This window comes from Tamandua tetradactyla, chromosome 5 (genome assembly GCF_023851605.1).
Source record: "Tamandua tetradactyla isolate mTamTet1 chromosome 5, mTamTet1.pri, whole genome shotgun sequence".
NCBI lineage: Eukaryota > Metazoa > Chordata > Mammalia > Pilosa > Myrmecophagidae > Tamandua > Tamandua tetradactyla.
In genome coordinates, this window is record NC_135331.1 from 9857640 (window position 1) to 9873084 (window position 15445).

General features: G+C 43.8%; 1 protein-coding gene across 2 annotated transcripts in view; it reads right to left on the reverse strand.

Annotated features, from left to right (window-relative positions):
- The window catches only part of MLXIP (MLX interacting protein), a 97998-nt gene extending 87386 nt beyond the window's left edge, over positions 1–10612 (reverse strand). Inside the window, exon 1 of one of the 2 annotated variants that reach the window (XM_077159743.1) lies at positions 10116–10612. In XM_077159743.1, coding sequence (XP_077015858.1) covers positions 10116–10528 — 413 coding nt within the window. In that variant the 5' untranslated portion in view covers positions 10529–10612. The other variant, XM_077159745.1, reaches the window with a different exon arrangement.
- Between the last annotated feature and the right edge of the window lie 4833 nt (positions 10613–15445).

Consider the following 15445-nt stretch of genomic DNA (forward strand, 5'->3'; position numbering starts at 1 on the left):
TCAGCTGTCTTCTAATCAAATATCAACCAAACATTAAAGCAATATACAAAGTATAAAACAATGTCACCTCCTCTTCTCCCTAGTATTATTTTGGAAGAGTTACTTTCCATAAAAAGTATGTTATTTGTGTTAACATTTAATGGATTATTATTTTTAAATGCTTTAAATATTTTAAATTTTTCTCAGTTTTAAATTAGAATACGGTAAATATCAATAATTGTAATCCACATAAACAAAAGCTCTTCTATGGTTCTCAATATTTAAGAAAGTAAAGTTTACAGGAGAGTTTAAAAACCACTACTTTAAGGCATTTCGAAGTAAGATTCAGACATTAGTGTATTCCATCCCTAACATTTCAGCATGCATGTCATTAATCAGAGCTCAACACATGTCAGTGGTCCTCATTTGCAAAGTAAAATTTATGTGCAATAAGATGCATAAATCTTAAGTGTATCATTCAATGAGTTTTGACAAAGTGTAGACAACCCCCTAACAAGACACAGAATATTACCATCACCACAGAAAGTTCCCTCATGCCTCCTCCCAGTCAATTCCCTCTCTAATTACCCTCAGAGCCAAGTCCTGATCTGATTATTTTCACCAGGGACTACCCATATTCTAGAACTTCAAATAAATGAAAATACAATATGTACTCTTTTGGCTAAAACATCTTGCATTCAACATAATGTTTCTGAGATTCATCCATGTTGTTGCATATACCAGTAGTGTTTCTTTTTATTGCTAAATGCAATCTGTTTTTAAGGCAATAGCTTAGCTTTCAAAAATAAATAAATAAAACACACAACACAAAACACATAAGATACATGGGAGAAAAATAAGAGTCTTAAAGAAAAAAGACTAGTGACATTCTACTAGTCTAATTCTTACTTTTGCACAATGTCTGTTAATGAACAGATGAACAAAATATGGTACAGCCACACAATGGAATACTATACGTCAGTAAAAAGGAACAAAATACTAATGGTTGCCACAATATTGATGAACCGCAAAACATGATGCTGAGTGAAAGAAATCAAACACAAAGACCACATGTTGTATGATTTCATTTATATGAAATGTCCAGAAAAGGCAAATCTATAGAAACAAAGTAGATTAGTGGCTGCCTGGGGCTAAGATGGAAACTTCGACTAAATATAAAAGGGCACAAGAGATTTTTTATTGGGGTGATGGAAAGTTCTAAATCTGAATTTATAATGACTTCACAAATCAGTCCATTCACTAAACCATCATTGAACTGTACATTTAAAATAGGTGCATTTTATGGTTTGTAAATTATATCCCAATAAAGCTGTTTGAAAAAGAATAATTTGACTCCCTAGAGGTAGATGAAACAATTCTGCTTCAAGGCAGAGAAATATCTGCTTGAGAAATTAAACAAAGAGGCAATTTAAAAGACCCTGCTACTCAAGTGGAAAATAGTTGGCTAAAACAATAACCTAATACAGGCTTTTTTTTAACAACTCATAATACGGATTTATAAATTGTCTTCCTCAAAAACTTAGTATCAAGTTATTCTTGGCAGGTCCCAACTGCCAATCAAAAGATGAGGTCGTTCACTTGCAAGTGGACCAGATAAGTATAAGAAGAGGGTCTTTAGGGGGTTGTCTGTTTGTTTTTTTAAGTTGGAATCCTGAATGAATATCATCTTCCCTAGGTCCATAAACCTAAAAAGGAAGGAATCACAGCTAGCTTTCAGAGTTAATGGTTCCCTCAGAATATTCTTCAACGGAGGAGTTGTACCCCCCAAATGGTTTCCCCTCTCCAATGTAATTAAAATCCCCCCAAATCTTTGTTTCCACAAATACTCTGATTCTCTCTACTGTTCATTTTTATAAGCTCTTACATTTATTTACTATTACCTAATCCAGATTGTTTATGTTCACTACAGAGACCAAAAGCTTTCAATAAGGAATCCAATTTTTGGAATTACTTCTCAGACGCTAGACCCCTTTCTAGAGCCACAAAATAGCCTTTTCCACACTCACTTCTTCTAGAAGATATTTCTGATGGTGTAATCTAACCCAGATACAACAAGAATGGCATGTTTGGAGAAGCTTCTTTAGGGAAACCAAGACCAGTCACTATTTCTCTACCACAACCAGACCTACCAAGTGAAAATATCATTCAGGATGCATGACAGCATATACTGCAGTGGGGAAAAAAAAAAAGAAAACTATTCAAACGCAAGCCTCCTTCCAAAATTCTAAAACCTTCCCTCCCCAGTCTGGAGCCTCAGGAGGCACAGCAGAAAGTCCAGAAGGCATGACGTAGCAGGATGGACAGAAGAGCCCACGGTGTGCTCACTGGGTGACAGCAGTGCCCACCACACTGACTGCCCCTCTCAAGGAACCCACCCCAACCTTAGCTCCAGCAGTCAGGGTAGCCTTAGGCAGCCAAGGTTTTTTATTTTGTTTTTGTTTTTTTGGCAGCCAAGTTTTATGCACAGCAGTGTCCTCAGAACAACTCACACCAGCTTCACACTGACTGACTGGTCTTTCTCCAGGCTTCATTTCATTGGTGGCACCTAGCTGCTCAGACCAAAACCCCAAGTCTTCACTGATTCCTTTCTTTCTAGCACCCCTTCCCCCAAGTCCAATTCTTTAGCAAGTGTGAAAAACATCTTAAATCCACCCACTTCTCATCACCTCCAATACTACCATCCTAGCCAGAAAAGAGTACTCAGTAGCCTCCCAACCGGTATTTGTGCTTCTAGCCTTGCCTTCCTGTACACTAGTCTCTACAGGGCAGTGACAGGATCTCTGAAAAAAAGATTAATCAGGACTCCCCAATACAGTAAGAATAATATCCTAACTTCTTACCATGACCAACAAGGGCCTTGCCTCTTCAACCTTATCTGCTACCACAGGCCCCCGGCCCTCAACATTCTGGCCACACTGGCCTTCTTTCTAGCCCCTGAAGGTGCCAAGCTCATTTCACCTTGGGGCCCTGGCCTAGACCTCTTCCACTACCTGGAATGAGTACCCAGGCCTGGCTTTTCCTTAGCTCTCAGGTTTCAGTTCAATCTTAAACATCACCTCCTGAGAAGACTTCTCTAACCAGCCTGGATAAAGGATCTACCACTTACCTATCCATCACTTTCTATCCATTATCTTGTTTTATGTTCTTTATTGCACTAACTATATAAAATCTTATTTGCTCACTGATTCCCCCCCACTAGAATGTAAGTGCCCTGAGGGGAGATGCCTGCCTCGTTCACTACTATGTCCCCAGGGGTAGAACACAATAGAGGCATAATTAATACTTTCAGAGTAATGAGCACTCATGCTAAGGGCAGGCAATCAGCCAATCCAAACACCAGATGCACTATCTGTGGTCCATGAGGTTCTGCTTAGAGAGGGAGGGGTCGGGCCAGTCTTGCTTTCAGATATTTGAATTGGGGGATATGGGGCTAATTAATTTGACAAATGGCAAAGAACAGTGATAGTCATAGGAAGCTCTGAGCCACACAGGCCACATAAGGAACACATAAGGACAACTTCCATCATGCAGATGCAGAAGTACCCTGAAAGCAGAAACTCAGAAGTAAAGAAAATAAACAGAGTGGCAGGTGAGAGAGCTGGCTGGCAATGGGAAAAGCAAGGCCTCGAAGAAAGCAGAGCCTGAGAGAGGAGTTGAGGTCACTTAATGGTGGTATAAGAAGCTACCACAGCTGGGCATCTGGTAGGCCAAGGCATCCTGTGATTATTATGAGATTACCAGCACCCTTCCTGGTCCTTGCAAAAGAAAAAACCCATTACAGCGGCAGGAACAAGAGGGTCCCTGATCTGCTACAACCAAAAGAGCTCTACTTAGGACTCAAGTCCTATGGCCTAGAATTCTAACCATAAGCATAAAAATTCCAACAAAAGCTAGATAATATTACCTTAGACATTCACTATCTGGCCTGCACATTTCACATCTAAGAAGTAATTCTATTCCAGGGAAAAGAAGCCCATCCTTCAAATTTTTCATGAGCCATTGTATCAATACCTAGAAAAAAAAATTAATTTTCTACAACACCCTATTTTAGGAATAGTACTGGGCAACAAAGGTAAGAGCCACTTCACAGACTCTCCCTTTTATAATGAGGGCATTTATCATTAGATCTCCTTGAAGTGGCCCCTAGTACACCCAACATAATTGAGTATAAGTACAGGGTGGACTGTCATGCGCTACTGTGGTAGAAGAAGAGGTAAGAAAGATTTTCATAACTGGGCTAAGTTCTTAAGAACATTTCCTCAAGAAATTTTGAAATTGGCCTGAATTAGTTTCCTATTCCTGCTATATGAAAATAGCACAAACTTAGTGCCTTAAAACAACACAGATGTATTATCTTACAGCTCTGGAGATCAGAAGTCTAAAATGGGTCTCACTGGGTTGAAACCAAGGTGTTGGCAGGGCTATAGTCATTCTGGAGGATCTCTAGGGAAGAATCTGTTCCTTGTCTTTTTTAGCTTCTAAAGGCTGCCTGCATTCCTTGGCTTGTGGGCCCTTCCTCCATCTTCAAAGATAGCAACCCAGAGCCAAGTTCTTCTCACCCTGCCATCTCTCTGGTTCGCTCTTCCAAGCAGTTCTTCTACTTTTAAGGACGCTTATAATTACATCAGGCCCACATAAATAATGCAGACAGCTCCCCCATCTCAAGAACAGCTGATTAGCAACCTAAACTCCGACTGTAACCTTAATTCCCCTTTGCCATGTAACCCAACACAGTCACAGTTTCTGGGGATTAGGACACAGATATCTTTGGGGGGCTGTAAATCTGCCTACCACAGCAGTCCAAGTGGGCCACAATATAAACAGCACCCAATGAAAGCACTTAACCTGTTCTGCCACTCCAGACCAACATTCCCTCTGTTCCACCAAGGCTATTTATTTGCCTTTGCACAGCTGAAGATAAACAAGGTTTGCCAAAGGCAAAATTATAAAGTTGGCTCTCAGACTGCTGAGTTTCCCTTTTCGATTCAACATGTGTTTCTTAATCACCCAGTATGTGTCAGACACTGTTAGGCTCTGTGGCGAAGTCAAAGACAAAAAGAGCAGGAATCCTAGTAGGTCAGGTCTATGTAATAGGGATACAAGGCGGAATCAAATAAGGACTGTGGACTTACAGAGGAACGTGAAGCAAATTCTCTTTGGGAATGCTTCCAAGAGCAGCAAGTGCTCAAGCTTCCTTAAGTTGAAGGAAAGACAGATTTTCATGAGGTGGGAAAGAGCAGACACAGAAAGAAGGGCATGGACTCTGTTCCCGAGTTTATCATCTGTCCTCACCCTTCTGTCAGGATGGCAATTAGCCAATCAACCTCTACATAAAATAGAAATGATCCCGGAGAAGGAGACAAGACAAGTAAAAGGAATACTGGGCTTCCTACTGAGGAATCGGATCCACAATTTTTGACAGTTGACACAAGGAAAGGGAGATAAGTATTAAGTCCTGCTGGGGAAGTCACAGACACATGCTCAGTGTCCATCTCCCAGCCCTCGCCTATACCCACCCTTCTCTTCTATAGTGTATAGTGATGTTTTAGTCCACTTGCATTCCACAATCCGAGGGAGATGTTAAGTCTAGTGAAAAGGCCTGACCAGATCTTAAACCGGAAACTGGGGAACAAGCAGTGCCACATGCTAACCAAGGCAGGAATTCTCAGGGGGCAAGGCCCTCTTCTCCCAGGGTAGATAAATATCACACTCAAATAGCATATATTTGTCTCTCTTCTCCAACACAAGGTGGGGTGTATGGAGCTGCCATCAACTGACCCCAGCCCAGGCAGTTTGGGTCACCCCAGGAGACTGGTCATGATGGGCTCTCTTGGATCCTGTGTGCTGCGTAAGTAATAAGGTGGTCATTTGCTGAAAGTTCTGTTGTGCCCTAAACCTGTGTTTCCATGACACACCATGTAGCAACTTGCTCCACAAATCCCGATGTCAGGAGAAATTTTACACAACTGTACTGGTTAGGTAACACAAATACACAAACACTCTCTCTTTCTCAATCTGATATGGGTACCCTTCCTATGTACTGTCATTCAACCAGTACACATATTTATCAGAACCCTGATAGTAAGTAGTCCTCTAACTGTTTATCTACCCTCTACCCCAAGTTTGTGAGTTCCTTAAGGACAAAAACTTTTCCATCTATATAGCCCCACCTCCCACCTCAGAGCACACCCTTCATGGCACTAAGATTAGAGATTAAAGAGAACCTCAGGGAACAAATACTGTTTATTTTTTTGGCAGGGTTACAGAAGATGAAAACTAATGTAGTCATTTGTGTGAATGGCTCCCATTTAAAACTAGTTACCATGCCTAGCATTAGAAGTTTCCTCTATTTAAGGCAACCTGGAGAACATAGTGCTCTAAATTTTTAATCCTTGCTATTCCTTAAATCTGGCATAGACTCCCACCTTGGGTCATTAACAAAAGGTTACTATAAGGGACTACACCCTACAAACATCCCAAGGCTATCTTGCAGGTCCTAATTAAACAGTTTCCTCAAATAGCCACTTCAGCAGAAAACCATTTATCGGAAAGCTACTGCTTATCTCTAAAAACATAAAAAGATGACCTCCCCCAATCCCCCATCCCCCTAGACATCTCCACCCAGGCTCTCTGATAAGAATTTACTTAAAAAGGCGCAGAAGTGAAACCAAAACCAACCACAAAAAGCTATACACTAGATGTGTTCAGAATCTGTGTGGGGGATTTACATGTGTGACATTCCTTAAAATGTTAAAAGGGCAAGAACCATGAGCTATGTTTTACAGCACATTGCTCCATTGTGGAGTCTTAGAAAGTATCCAGCCAAACCAAGAATACTTCTATTTAGTATTTGCTAAGCAGGCATTTGAAGGTTATACTAAAATACCCCAGTGAGATAAGTTATTTTTGTCAGTTTATAGATGAGAAATTTGGTCTCATAAATGTCAGTTAAATGAAGAGGTTGAATTGAAATTCTGCCAAAACCAACCTGCTACTTTTGGCCTGTTAAACCTCCTCTATTTGGAGGTTTGACCTATTATTTGCCGGGTACGAGGCTAGACACTTCACAAACAATATCTCAGTTAATCCTCATATCCTCCCTGCAGAGAAACTTTATCCTTCCATTTAACAGTGGCAGACAGGAAGGCTCAGCAATGTTAAGCCATGGGCTTCTTTCCCCTGTCATCTCTCACCTAACTTCTGCCTTGGGCAGAGGCAACTTCTTTTTCTCCAAAACGTGCCAATAATCAAGCATAAAATAAAGACGCTGTGTTCAAGGACTACATAGCACCACAGAGGAGAAAGAACTTGGATTTCAAACCCAGCCACAACGAAGCTGGAATCCCTTCTGCGGTCGTACCCAGAGTCATCAGAGGCAGGCCCCTAGACACACTCACCCATAGTCCCCACTCCTCAAACACCCTATCCCCCACCCAAAGTCAGCTGCAGTGCAAGACGGTTCAGGAGTTAAAGATTTTGCATGTTCAGGGACAGATCATATTCAGAATCCATAGACCACTTCACGGAGGAGGGCTGGTAATGACCACAACTTCCCCTGCATTTAGTTCCTCCCAAAATAGCTGTTAAGCCTCATCTGGAAACAGCTGGGAGGTGACGGTTAACAGGAAACCAAACCAGAAAGAAAAAAAGAAGCAGAGTATACCAGGGAGAGTTAGAGAGTTAGGACGAAGAGGCCAGGAAACAGGAAGTTGAGTTAGAAACAACCTAGGCCAGACACCTTTACACAGAGGAGGAGACCCAGTTGGACTTTCTCTCAACCCAAGGAGAAGAAAATCTGGAAAACCAGTAGTGAAGGCTGTAACCCTATCGAAATGGAGTTTAGACTGTCTCTGGAGTAAAGTCTTCTTTCCTCCTTGCCCCATATCTCAAACTTACTTCTCTGAAAGCCAGCTGGCGGTCAGGACAGGAAAGCTGTTCTCATAGTTCTTTCTGTTCTCACACTTCTGTTCCAGGGAACACAACCTAGACAACTGGTTTTGAGTATTCCTCTGTCAATCTGTACCAAAGTTCCACACTGCCAAGTAGACTCTGGGACCTGCCAAACCAGCCTCTCACAGAGAGACAAACAGCATCTTCCTAAGAGATCACTGACAGATGTCCATCCAGGGACCTGCAGTGCCAGAACTTAGGCAAGTGGAAAACAGTAACAGCAAATGAAAGTCAGCAGGCTGGATGCCTTAAAGAACACAGTAAGCCAGCCTCCTGCACTAAGAGTAGTGCATTTTGCAACCAAGAAAAGTAACGGTGCAACACCCAGTTGCCAAAATATTTTTGAAAGAAACAAACAAACAAAAAGGCTATTACTAAAATTCTTTGGCATTATTTAACAATAAGCCTTTAGGTTATCCAAACAGAGGGCAAAGGGGAGACCGGTTTATTTTTCCCTTAGCAGAGCTTAGGTAAGACCTTTCTAGCTCAAGACTGCTTCTCTATCAACCATCCTCTCTTTATACATCTAGAAGTTTATATTAAAATAAAGATCACGTTCTCTTAATGAAATACATTCCATTCTTTTCACCTCTAGTTTGAGTTGAAAGGGCTATTTCAAGTGTAGAAAATGCTGCAATCTAGCTGGGTTCAATTCCAATGGACTGCTCAAAATCTGAGACTGAGTAAGTGTTAAAATTTTGGGCTATGTGGAGCACAGGGCTGCAACCTCAATACAATGTGTTTAAAACAAACAAACAAACAAAAAACAGAAGATCCTCACAGGCTCAATGCTAGCTCAAACTGGCAAGACCCAAGATTCAGAGCAGAGCCTGACCAATTTATGTGCCACATAAGGAAGATGGAAGGAAGAACTTCGGGTAATGTGCAGCAACCATGCGGCAAACAATCAGAGAAACCTTCAAGAAAGGAAATGGGGAGGGGGAACATTTCGGGAACATAACAAAGGAACTAGTTGATTAATCACTTATTCCAGAGGGGGAAAATAATATGGTGTAGAGTCAAGTATCTAGTGTTTTAACAGGAAATAACCGCATAGAGTTTAAACTTAAACTTAGATATATTGGGGGAGGTGGGAGTTCATAGCTCTTCAAAAAAAATTTTTTTAAAGAGGGGGGAATATTATTTCTAGTCATCTTTACACTGTTTCTTTGGTCTCCCAGGAGACTCTTCCTATGCTCCTGCAGAGTCAACGTAAGAGACCCCAGTTAGTTCAGCGAGAATGGGATAACTCAACTCAGTAGAAATCCTATAAACCAGCTTTGCACAGGGCCAGGCTGCCTACGCCACTGCAGCTATTCCAAAGACGATCTTTGCTGTGGCAGAAAAGTTACCTGAGGCCAGTACCCAGCAGACAGACAGGGGGATGGGGAGAGAGTGGAAAGATGCTGTAACCCTTAAAGAACCAGGCATTTCTTCGATTTAGGGGAAAAGGGATCCTGGCCTGCAGGGGAATGGACATGCCAGGATGGCATCTGGGATACCTGCCCTAAACACTGACACCTCCCTCATACCATGTTTCAGGGCCAGACAGAAAACCCTCAACTTGCCAGGAGAACAGACTGCACCTTCAACACCTGCTGTTCCAAAAGCCTTCTTAGGAGACACCCAGGGCCCCTCCCAAGATGGGGGAGGCCTCCCAATAAATGGGATCTGATGGGTCCTGTCTTCCTCTGCGAACACTTATGGAGCATCTAACTACGTGCCAGGCTCAGAATAAACACTTTCCTTCTCATTCCATCCCCACAATAGCCCCAGGGTGGCAGATACTACTGTCATCCCCTTTTTACACGGAGGCTCTGAGATGTTCCACGACCATTTACATAGTGGCTCCTGGACAAGTGGTCTTAACCACTCCTTAAGCGCTGAAGGAAAGAGGTAGAGACAGTCAGGTAATGCAAGGTGCAGCCGGTATTGTTGCCAAAAATCGAGAGCCCCCGAGCACGGGAAGCCCAGGCTGGAGGGGAGGGCCCGGCAGGGGCACATGAAGTCGCAAGAACCAAGGGAGGAGATGAGGACCCGGACCCTCTCTCTCTCACTGGGGGGTCCCCAAAGACTCAGAGCCTCCTCGCTTTTTTTTTTTTTTCGTGAGAGACTGGAGCCCCCGCTCGAGGGGCGGGGCGCGCCCGGGGTCGCCAGGTCCCCACCTGTAGGCCAGCGTCATGCACTCAAAGAGCTTGGTGAGCGAGGCGTCGATGGACAGGTGGCAGGAGCTGGTCTTGCCGAAGCTGTAGGTCTGGCACGTCTGCTTGTTGACGGTGTCGAAATCGTAGCCCTTCTTGGGCGGGTGCTCGCGGTGCGGCGACGACACCATGAAGTGGCCGCTGTGGATGATCTGCTGGCGGCGCGGAGGCTCCTCGCGGCCCGACCCGGCCCGGGGCGGCGGCGGCGCGGCGCTCGCGTGAGCCCGGGCCGGAGCGGCCGCGCTGGAGGTGGGCGGCGGGGACGGCTCGTCCGTATCCGAGTCGTCGTCGTCCTCCGGCACCTGGGGCTTGAGCAGCACCGGGCGGCCCCTGCTGCAGGCCCGGCGCGGGGAGCATCTGAAGACGTCGGCGGCCATGAGGGGAGCCCGGCCGGGGGCATCCCCCGGGACCTGGGGCGACGCGGGCGGGCGAGGCTTAGGCGACGCCGGCCCGGCCCGCGCGCGGAGTGTCCGCGAGCGCGCGGCGGGGCGGGAGGGGGAGGGCACGGGCCGACCGGGCCGACTCGGCGCCAGCCCCGGCGTGACGTCACTAGCGCGTCTCGGCCAATCGGCTGCCCGCGTTGGCTTCTTAAAGGCGCAGAGGATCCTTTCCATAGCTAGGAGGACAAAAAAAGGGGAGGGGTAACGAAGGTCACGCCTCCTTGCCCCGCCCCTCGTCGACCCCTCCCCTCGGGGTTTCCCCGGTGGCTGCGGGACGCGGGGGCCAGACCCCCGAGTCGCGGGTGTCCCGGCCTGGGAGAGGCTGAGCGGGGCAGGACGGACCCACCCCCTCCCCGCCCCGCCCCGCCCTGCGCTTGGGGTGACTCGCCCCGCGGCCGTGCTGCGGGACGAGCTGGCGCTCCACGTGGTAGGTGGGGGCGGCGCTCCGTCCCGCTCCAGGCCCTGTTTTCTCCTGCACAAGCCGGAACTGGGCCCTGACAGCTCAGCTGTGACTTTCCCGTGCGTCGTAGCTCTTTTCCCCATTTTACTGATGAGAAAACTGAGTCGCGGAAGGACCTGTGCAACTCCGGCAACGAGAACCAGAGCCCTTCTTCCTGAGCCCTCAGGTTCAGAGAGGTGGAGATGGACTCGGCCAAGTGAAGGAAGCGCTCAGCATCACAGCTATTAAATGACAAAGCTAGACTCGAACCCAGCTGTCTTTCTCGAGACCCCAGGTCCTTACGTTACAACTCAGAATATTGTCATTGTTATTAAAATTTTACTTTCGGCAGGCGACACAGCCCCTAAATAATTCTGAAGGAAATTCTGAGCCATAGTTTTCACCTCTGTGAAATGGGCAACAATTCCTATGCCTCAGAGACTTGTGATGATTTTGAAAGACAATGGCTTCACGGTGCTTGCCAGGGTTCCTGGCACAGAGTAGACGCTTGGTAAATGTACGAGAAGTTCTGGAAGGAGTCAACCAAAGCCGCAAGGTGCCTGGGCATCGCTTTTTTTCTGGTTGGAGTGGGGGGAACATGGGCCGGGAATTCAACTGCTTTTTGACCTACAGAAAGTTATATCATATGGTTCAACCTAATAATTGGCATTTATAGAAAGCTGTGAAGGTTTCAGAGTTTCAAGGGCAGCTTAGAGGTGGGAGGGGGCACGGTACCAGGGTGGGCAAGTGAGGCTCCACCATAATCCCAAAGGGCTTCTGAGTCCCTCACAGCTGCTCTCTGCTCTGCTTTGGAACCAGTTTCACTTCCAGATTTGTATGGGGGCTGGGCACTCTGACAAGGGCCTTCTGAAGGGGAGGGTGTTTGGGGAGAAAAGAACAGGGCACTTGCCAAAGAAGTAGGCTAAGTCTTTCCCTAGGTATCTGCAAGGATATTTGGAAGGATTAGCAGCTTCCAGGTGTGGCTTTGAGAATCCCCCTTTTCCAAACCACCTCTTCCAACTCTGGTTGCTAATGCCTAGAAAGCCCACCCTTTGAGTTGTCTTCCTTTGTCTGAAGACTTTTCTCTTATTAAAATCGTAAACACCCAGCCACATGTGACACAGCATTTCCACTTCTAGAATTGTACCCTAACGATATATGTTTTAAGAATGACATTTGTAGCATCATTTATAATAATGACATTAGAAATAATGTCATACCCAACAAGAGGGGTTTTATTTAATATATTATTGCCCCAAATATAATGGAACATGATGCAAGATATTCGTAATGATGAGGTAACTACATATTTGTAGACACTATCACTAGTTTGATATTAATTTCAAAAAAATAAATTCATATATTTATGTGTATGTATAAAACAAATGTCAAAAAGTTACACTATAAAATTAGTATATCTCTGGGTTGTTGATTTTTATTGTCTTCTTTATGTTTATTGACTTTTTCTAATTTTTCCAAAAAAAATTTTTATTATTTTCATTTGTATTTTTTACTTGTATAAATTTGTCTTTAAAAATATATATATATATCAGTTTCTTGGGAGGGGATAACAATAAGGCTGAAACTATAAACTGGGCTGTATTCGGTACACAGATGTGTCTTTTAAATCTTTACCATAAATTCCTAAAAGTCTGTATTAGAGAAGAAACAGGACTTGAAAATCACAGTTTAAAATGTGGGAAGAAGAGGACTGCTGAGAGTAAGATATAGGTATGGAAGGTGCTAAGCTTATAATCAATAGCTGGCAGGAAAAGGAGAAGGTCTCGGGGTCTGTTTTCAGGGAAATGTGGAAATGCTGGCAGAGGATCTAAGCTGACAGCCTGCTACCTGCTCTCCTGCCGAGCAGTGGGCAACACCAAGTGCAGAGAGGACACATGGGGCAGTGACTCAGGTCATTAACAACTCCCAAGAAGGACAAGGAGTTCCCACATCCAGAAAATAAACTTCAAGAAAACACAGCCTCTCAGTACAGCCAACTGCTTTCTCAAAACCAGAAGGAGCACTCCATTGTAATCTAATCAGAATCCATGGACAAGCAAACACAAATTTCCCAAAACAAAGAATTACAGATAAGTACAGCCAGCAAACAATTAAGGAAAGCAAACACCATGTGCAAAAGCCACCTAAATCAACTAAAGGCAGAACTCACAATTGAGGGGAGGAGTTCACAGAATAAACTTTTAAAATAATTAGTAGCTCTAGAAACAACATGAAAGATTCTGCAACTATTAAACAATAACTTATTATGAAAAAGAAGCAAACAGAGATCTTGGAAAATTAATATTAAAATGTGATTAAAAAAACACTAAGTTGAATAGCAAAACAAAGAAGGCTAAAAAACATAATAGTGAGCTAGAAGATTAAACTGAGGGTTTTGCCCAGAAAACTGCTAAAAAGACAGGGAGATTAAGTGTCACGGAGGATACATTGAAAAGTTCCCAGTCCAATTGTTCCACAAAGAAAAAGCAAGATGGGAGGAAAAAAAAAAAAAGAGGTAAGAAATAACCAAAGCAGTAAAGCAAGAAAACTTTCCAGTGCTAAAGGAAAATAAGCCTTCTATATGGGTCATAGAGGCCACTCATACTGGGCTAACAGACCATCTCCAGAGAAAGCTCCATGGCTTAAAACTACAAAAGTTTACTGCTCGCTCAAGCTACCTATCTTTTGTCTGCATGTCCATCACATGTGAGCTGCTGATTGTTGTCACACCAAGATAAGACTGACAGAGGCCGCCATCTTGAATGCTGCCAGTCACTGGGGCAGTGGGAAAGAGAGAACTCAGAAGGGAAGTGTACTCACAGCTCAAGCTCGCTGGCCAGAACTAATCTCATGGCCCCACTCAACCACATGGGAGCCAGGGAGTACAATCCCATCATATGACTGGAAAACAGCCAGCCAGAAATATTTGGTGAACAGCATGAATGACCCTTACAACTTTGGACTGAACAGTTCCCCATACATGCACTACTATGGACAACTCTCAAAAGCATTATGCCAAGTGAAAGAAGCCAGACTTACAAAACCACATGTTGTTTGATGCCATTCATATGACATTCTGGAAAAGGCAAAACTATAAGACACAAACCAAATCAGTGGCTGCCAGGAGCTCAGGATGGGCTGGTGGGGTGTGGATTACAAAAGGGGCACAAGGGAACATTCTGGTGATGGAAATACTCTATAGTTTGATTTTGGGTGGTGGCCATGTGACTGTTGTGATGGTTAGTTTCTGGTGTCAACTTAGCCAAGTGATGATGCCCAGTTGTCTGGTCAGGCAAGCACTGGCCTGACTATTGCTACAAGGATATTTTGTGGCTGGTTGATAAACCAGAAAGCTGATGTATTAAATTATGTCAGTTGATTTCATCTGTGGCTGATTATATCTGAGATCAACTAAGGTATGTCTCCCACCAATGAGATGATCCATTGGGGAGGCTCCCCAAGAGCCAATGAGGTTAAATTTTTAAATCTACACTTAAATCCACATTTGAATATACTGTGGTGACATTACAGAACATCAAAAATAAGAGAAAAATAGGAGAAAATCATAATAGTTTCCAGATGAAAGGGGGGAAAAGAGAAAAAGAAGTCTTATGAAAACATTTAATCCTGCAAGACAGAGAATTAGCAACAGAGTTCAAAGTGAAATTATTTTGAACTTAGAATCCTATCCCCAGTCAGTAGGAGGACAAAATAAAGATATTTTAGACTTGAAAGGATTTATAGTTTTTTATCCACTGGTCCTCTCTGAAACAATTATTAGAGGATGTTCTCCAGCAAAACAAAAATTAAATTCAAGGAAGAGAAAGACATGGGACACTTAAGAAAAAGTGTGGAGCAAAACAAATAAAATAGAAATAAAGCAAAACTTACAGTTGAGCTTTTAAACATATCATTTAAAATATTTTTATAAAAATAAAATACAGAGATTTTAAAAATAAAATAATGTTAGAAGAGGCTTATTATTTAAGAGGGCAGTTAGTTCTCTTCAGCCCCACACATCCCAGCCTCTTACACTCTACCCATCACATCCTGAAAGGTAACCCCTTATTATTTTCTTCGTTATTACTTCTATTATTTATCCCCACATTTTTGTAAATATCCTCTCTGTGAAATCAGAAATTAATTTTACCCAAAGAGAGGTGTGGCCTTTGCCCTGGCTCCTGGGAGGTAAATTCTAAATCCTTTGTTTCTGGAGTGACAGAAGTGTCTTCCTTATACTTAGTGGGTCCCTGGATGTACCTGATATTTATGCTAATGAAGTGATAAGGTGGGTGGGCGACCCCATCAGTAGTGGGGGAGGGACTGGCCAGACAGAATGGCCAATGCTATGATTAGAGCTGGTGGGGCTTTGAGTCACTTACTATCAACTTGACCTTGTGAAGGGGCTCCTTCTT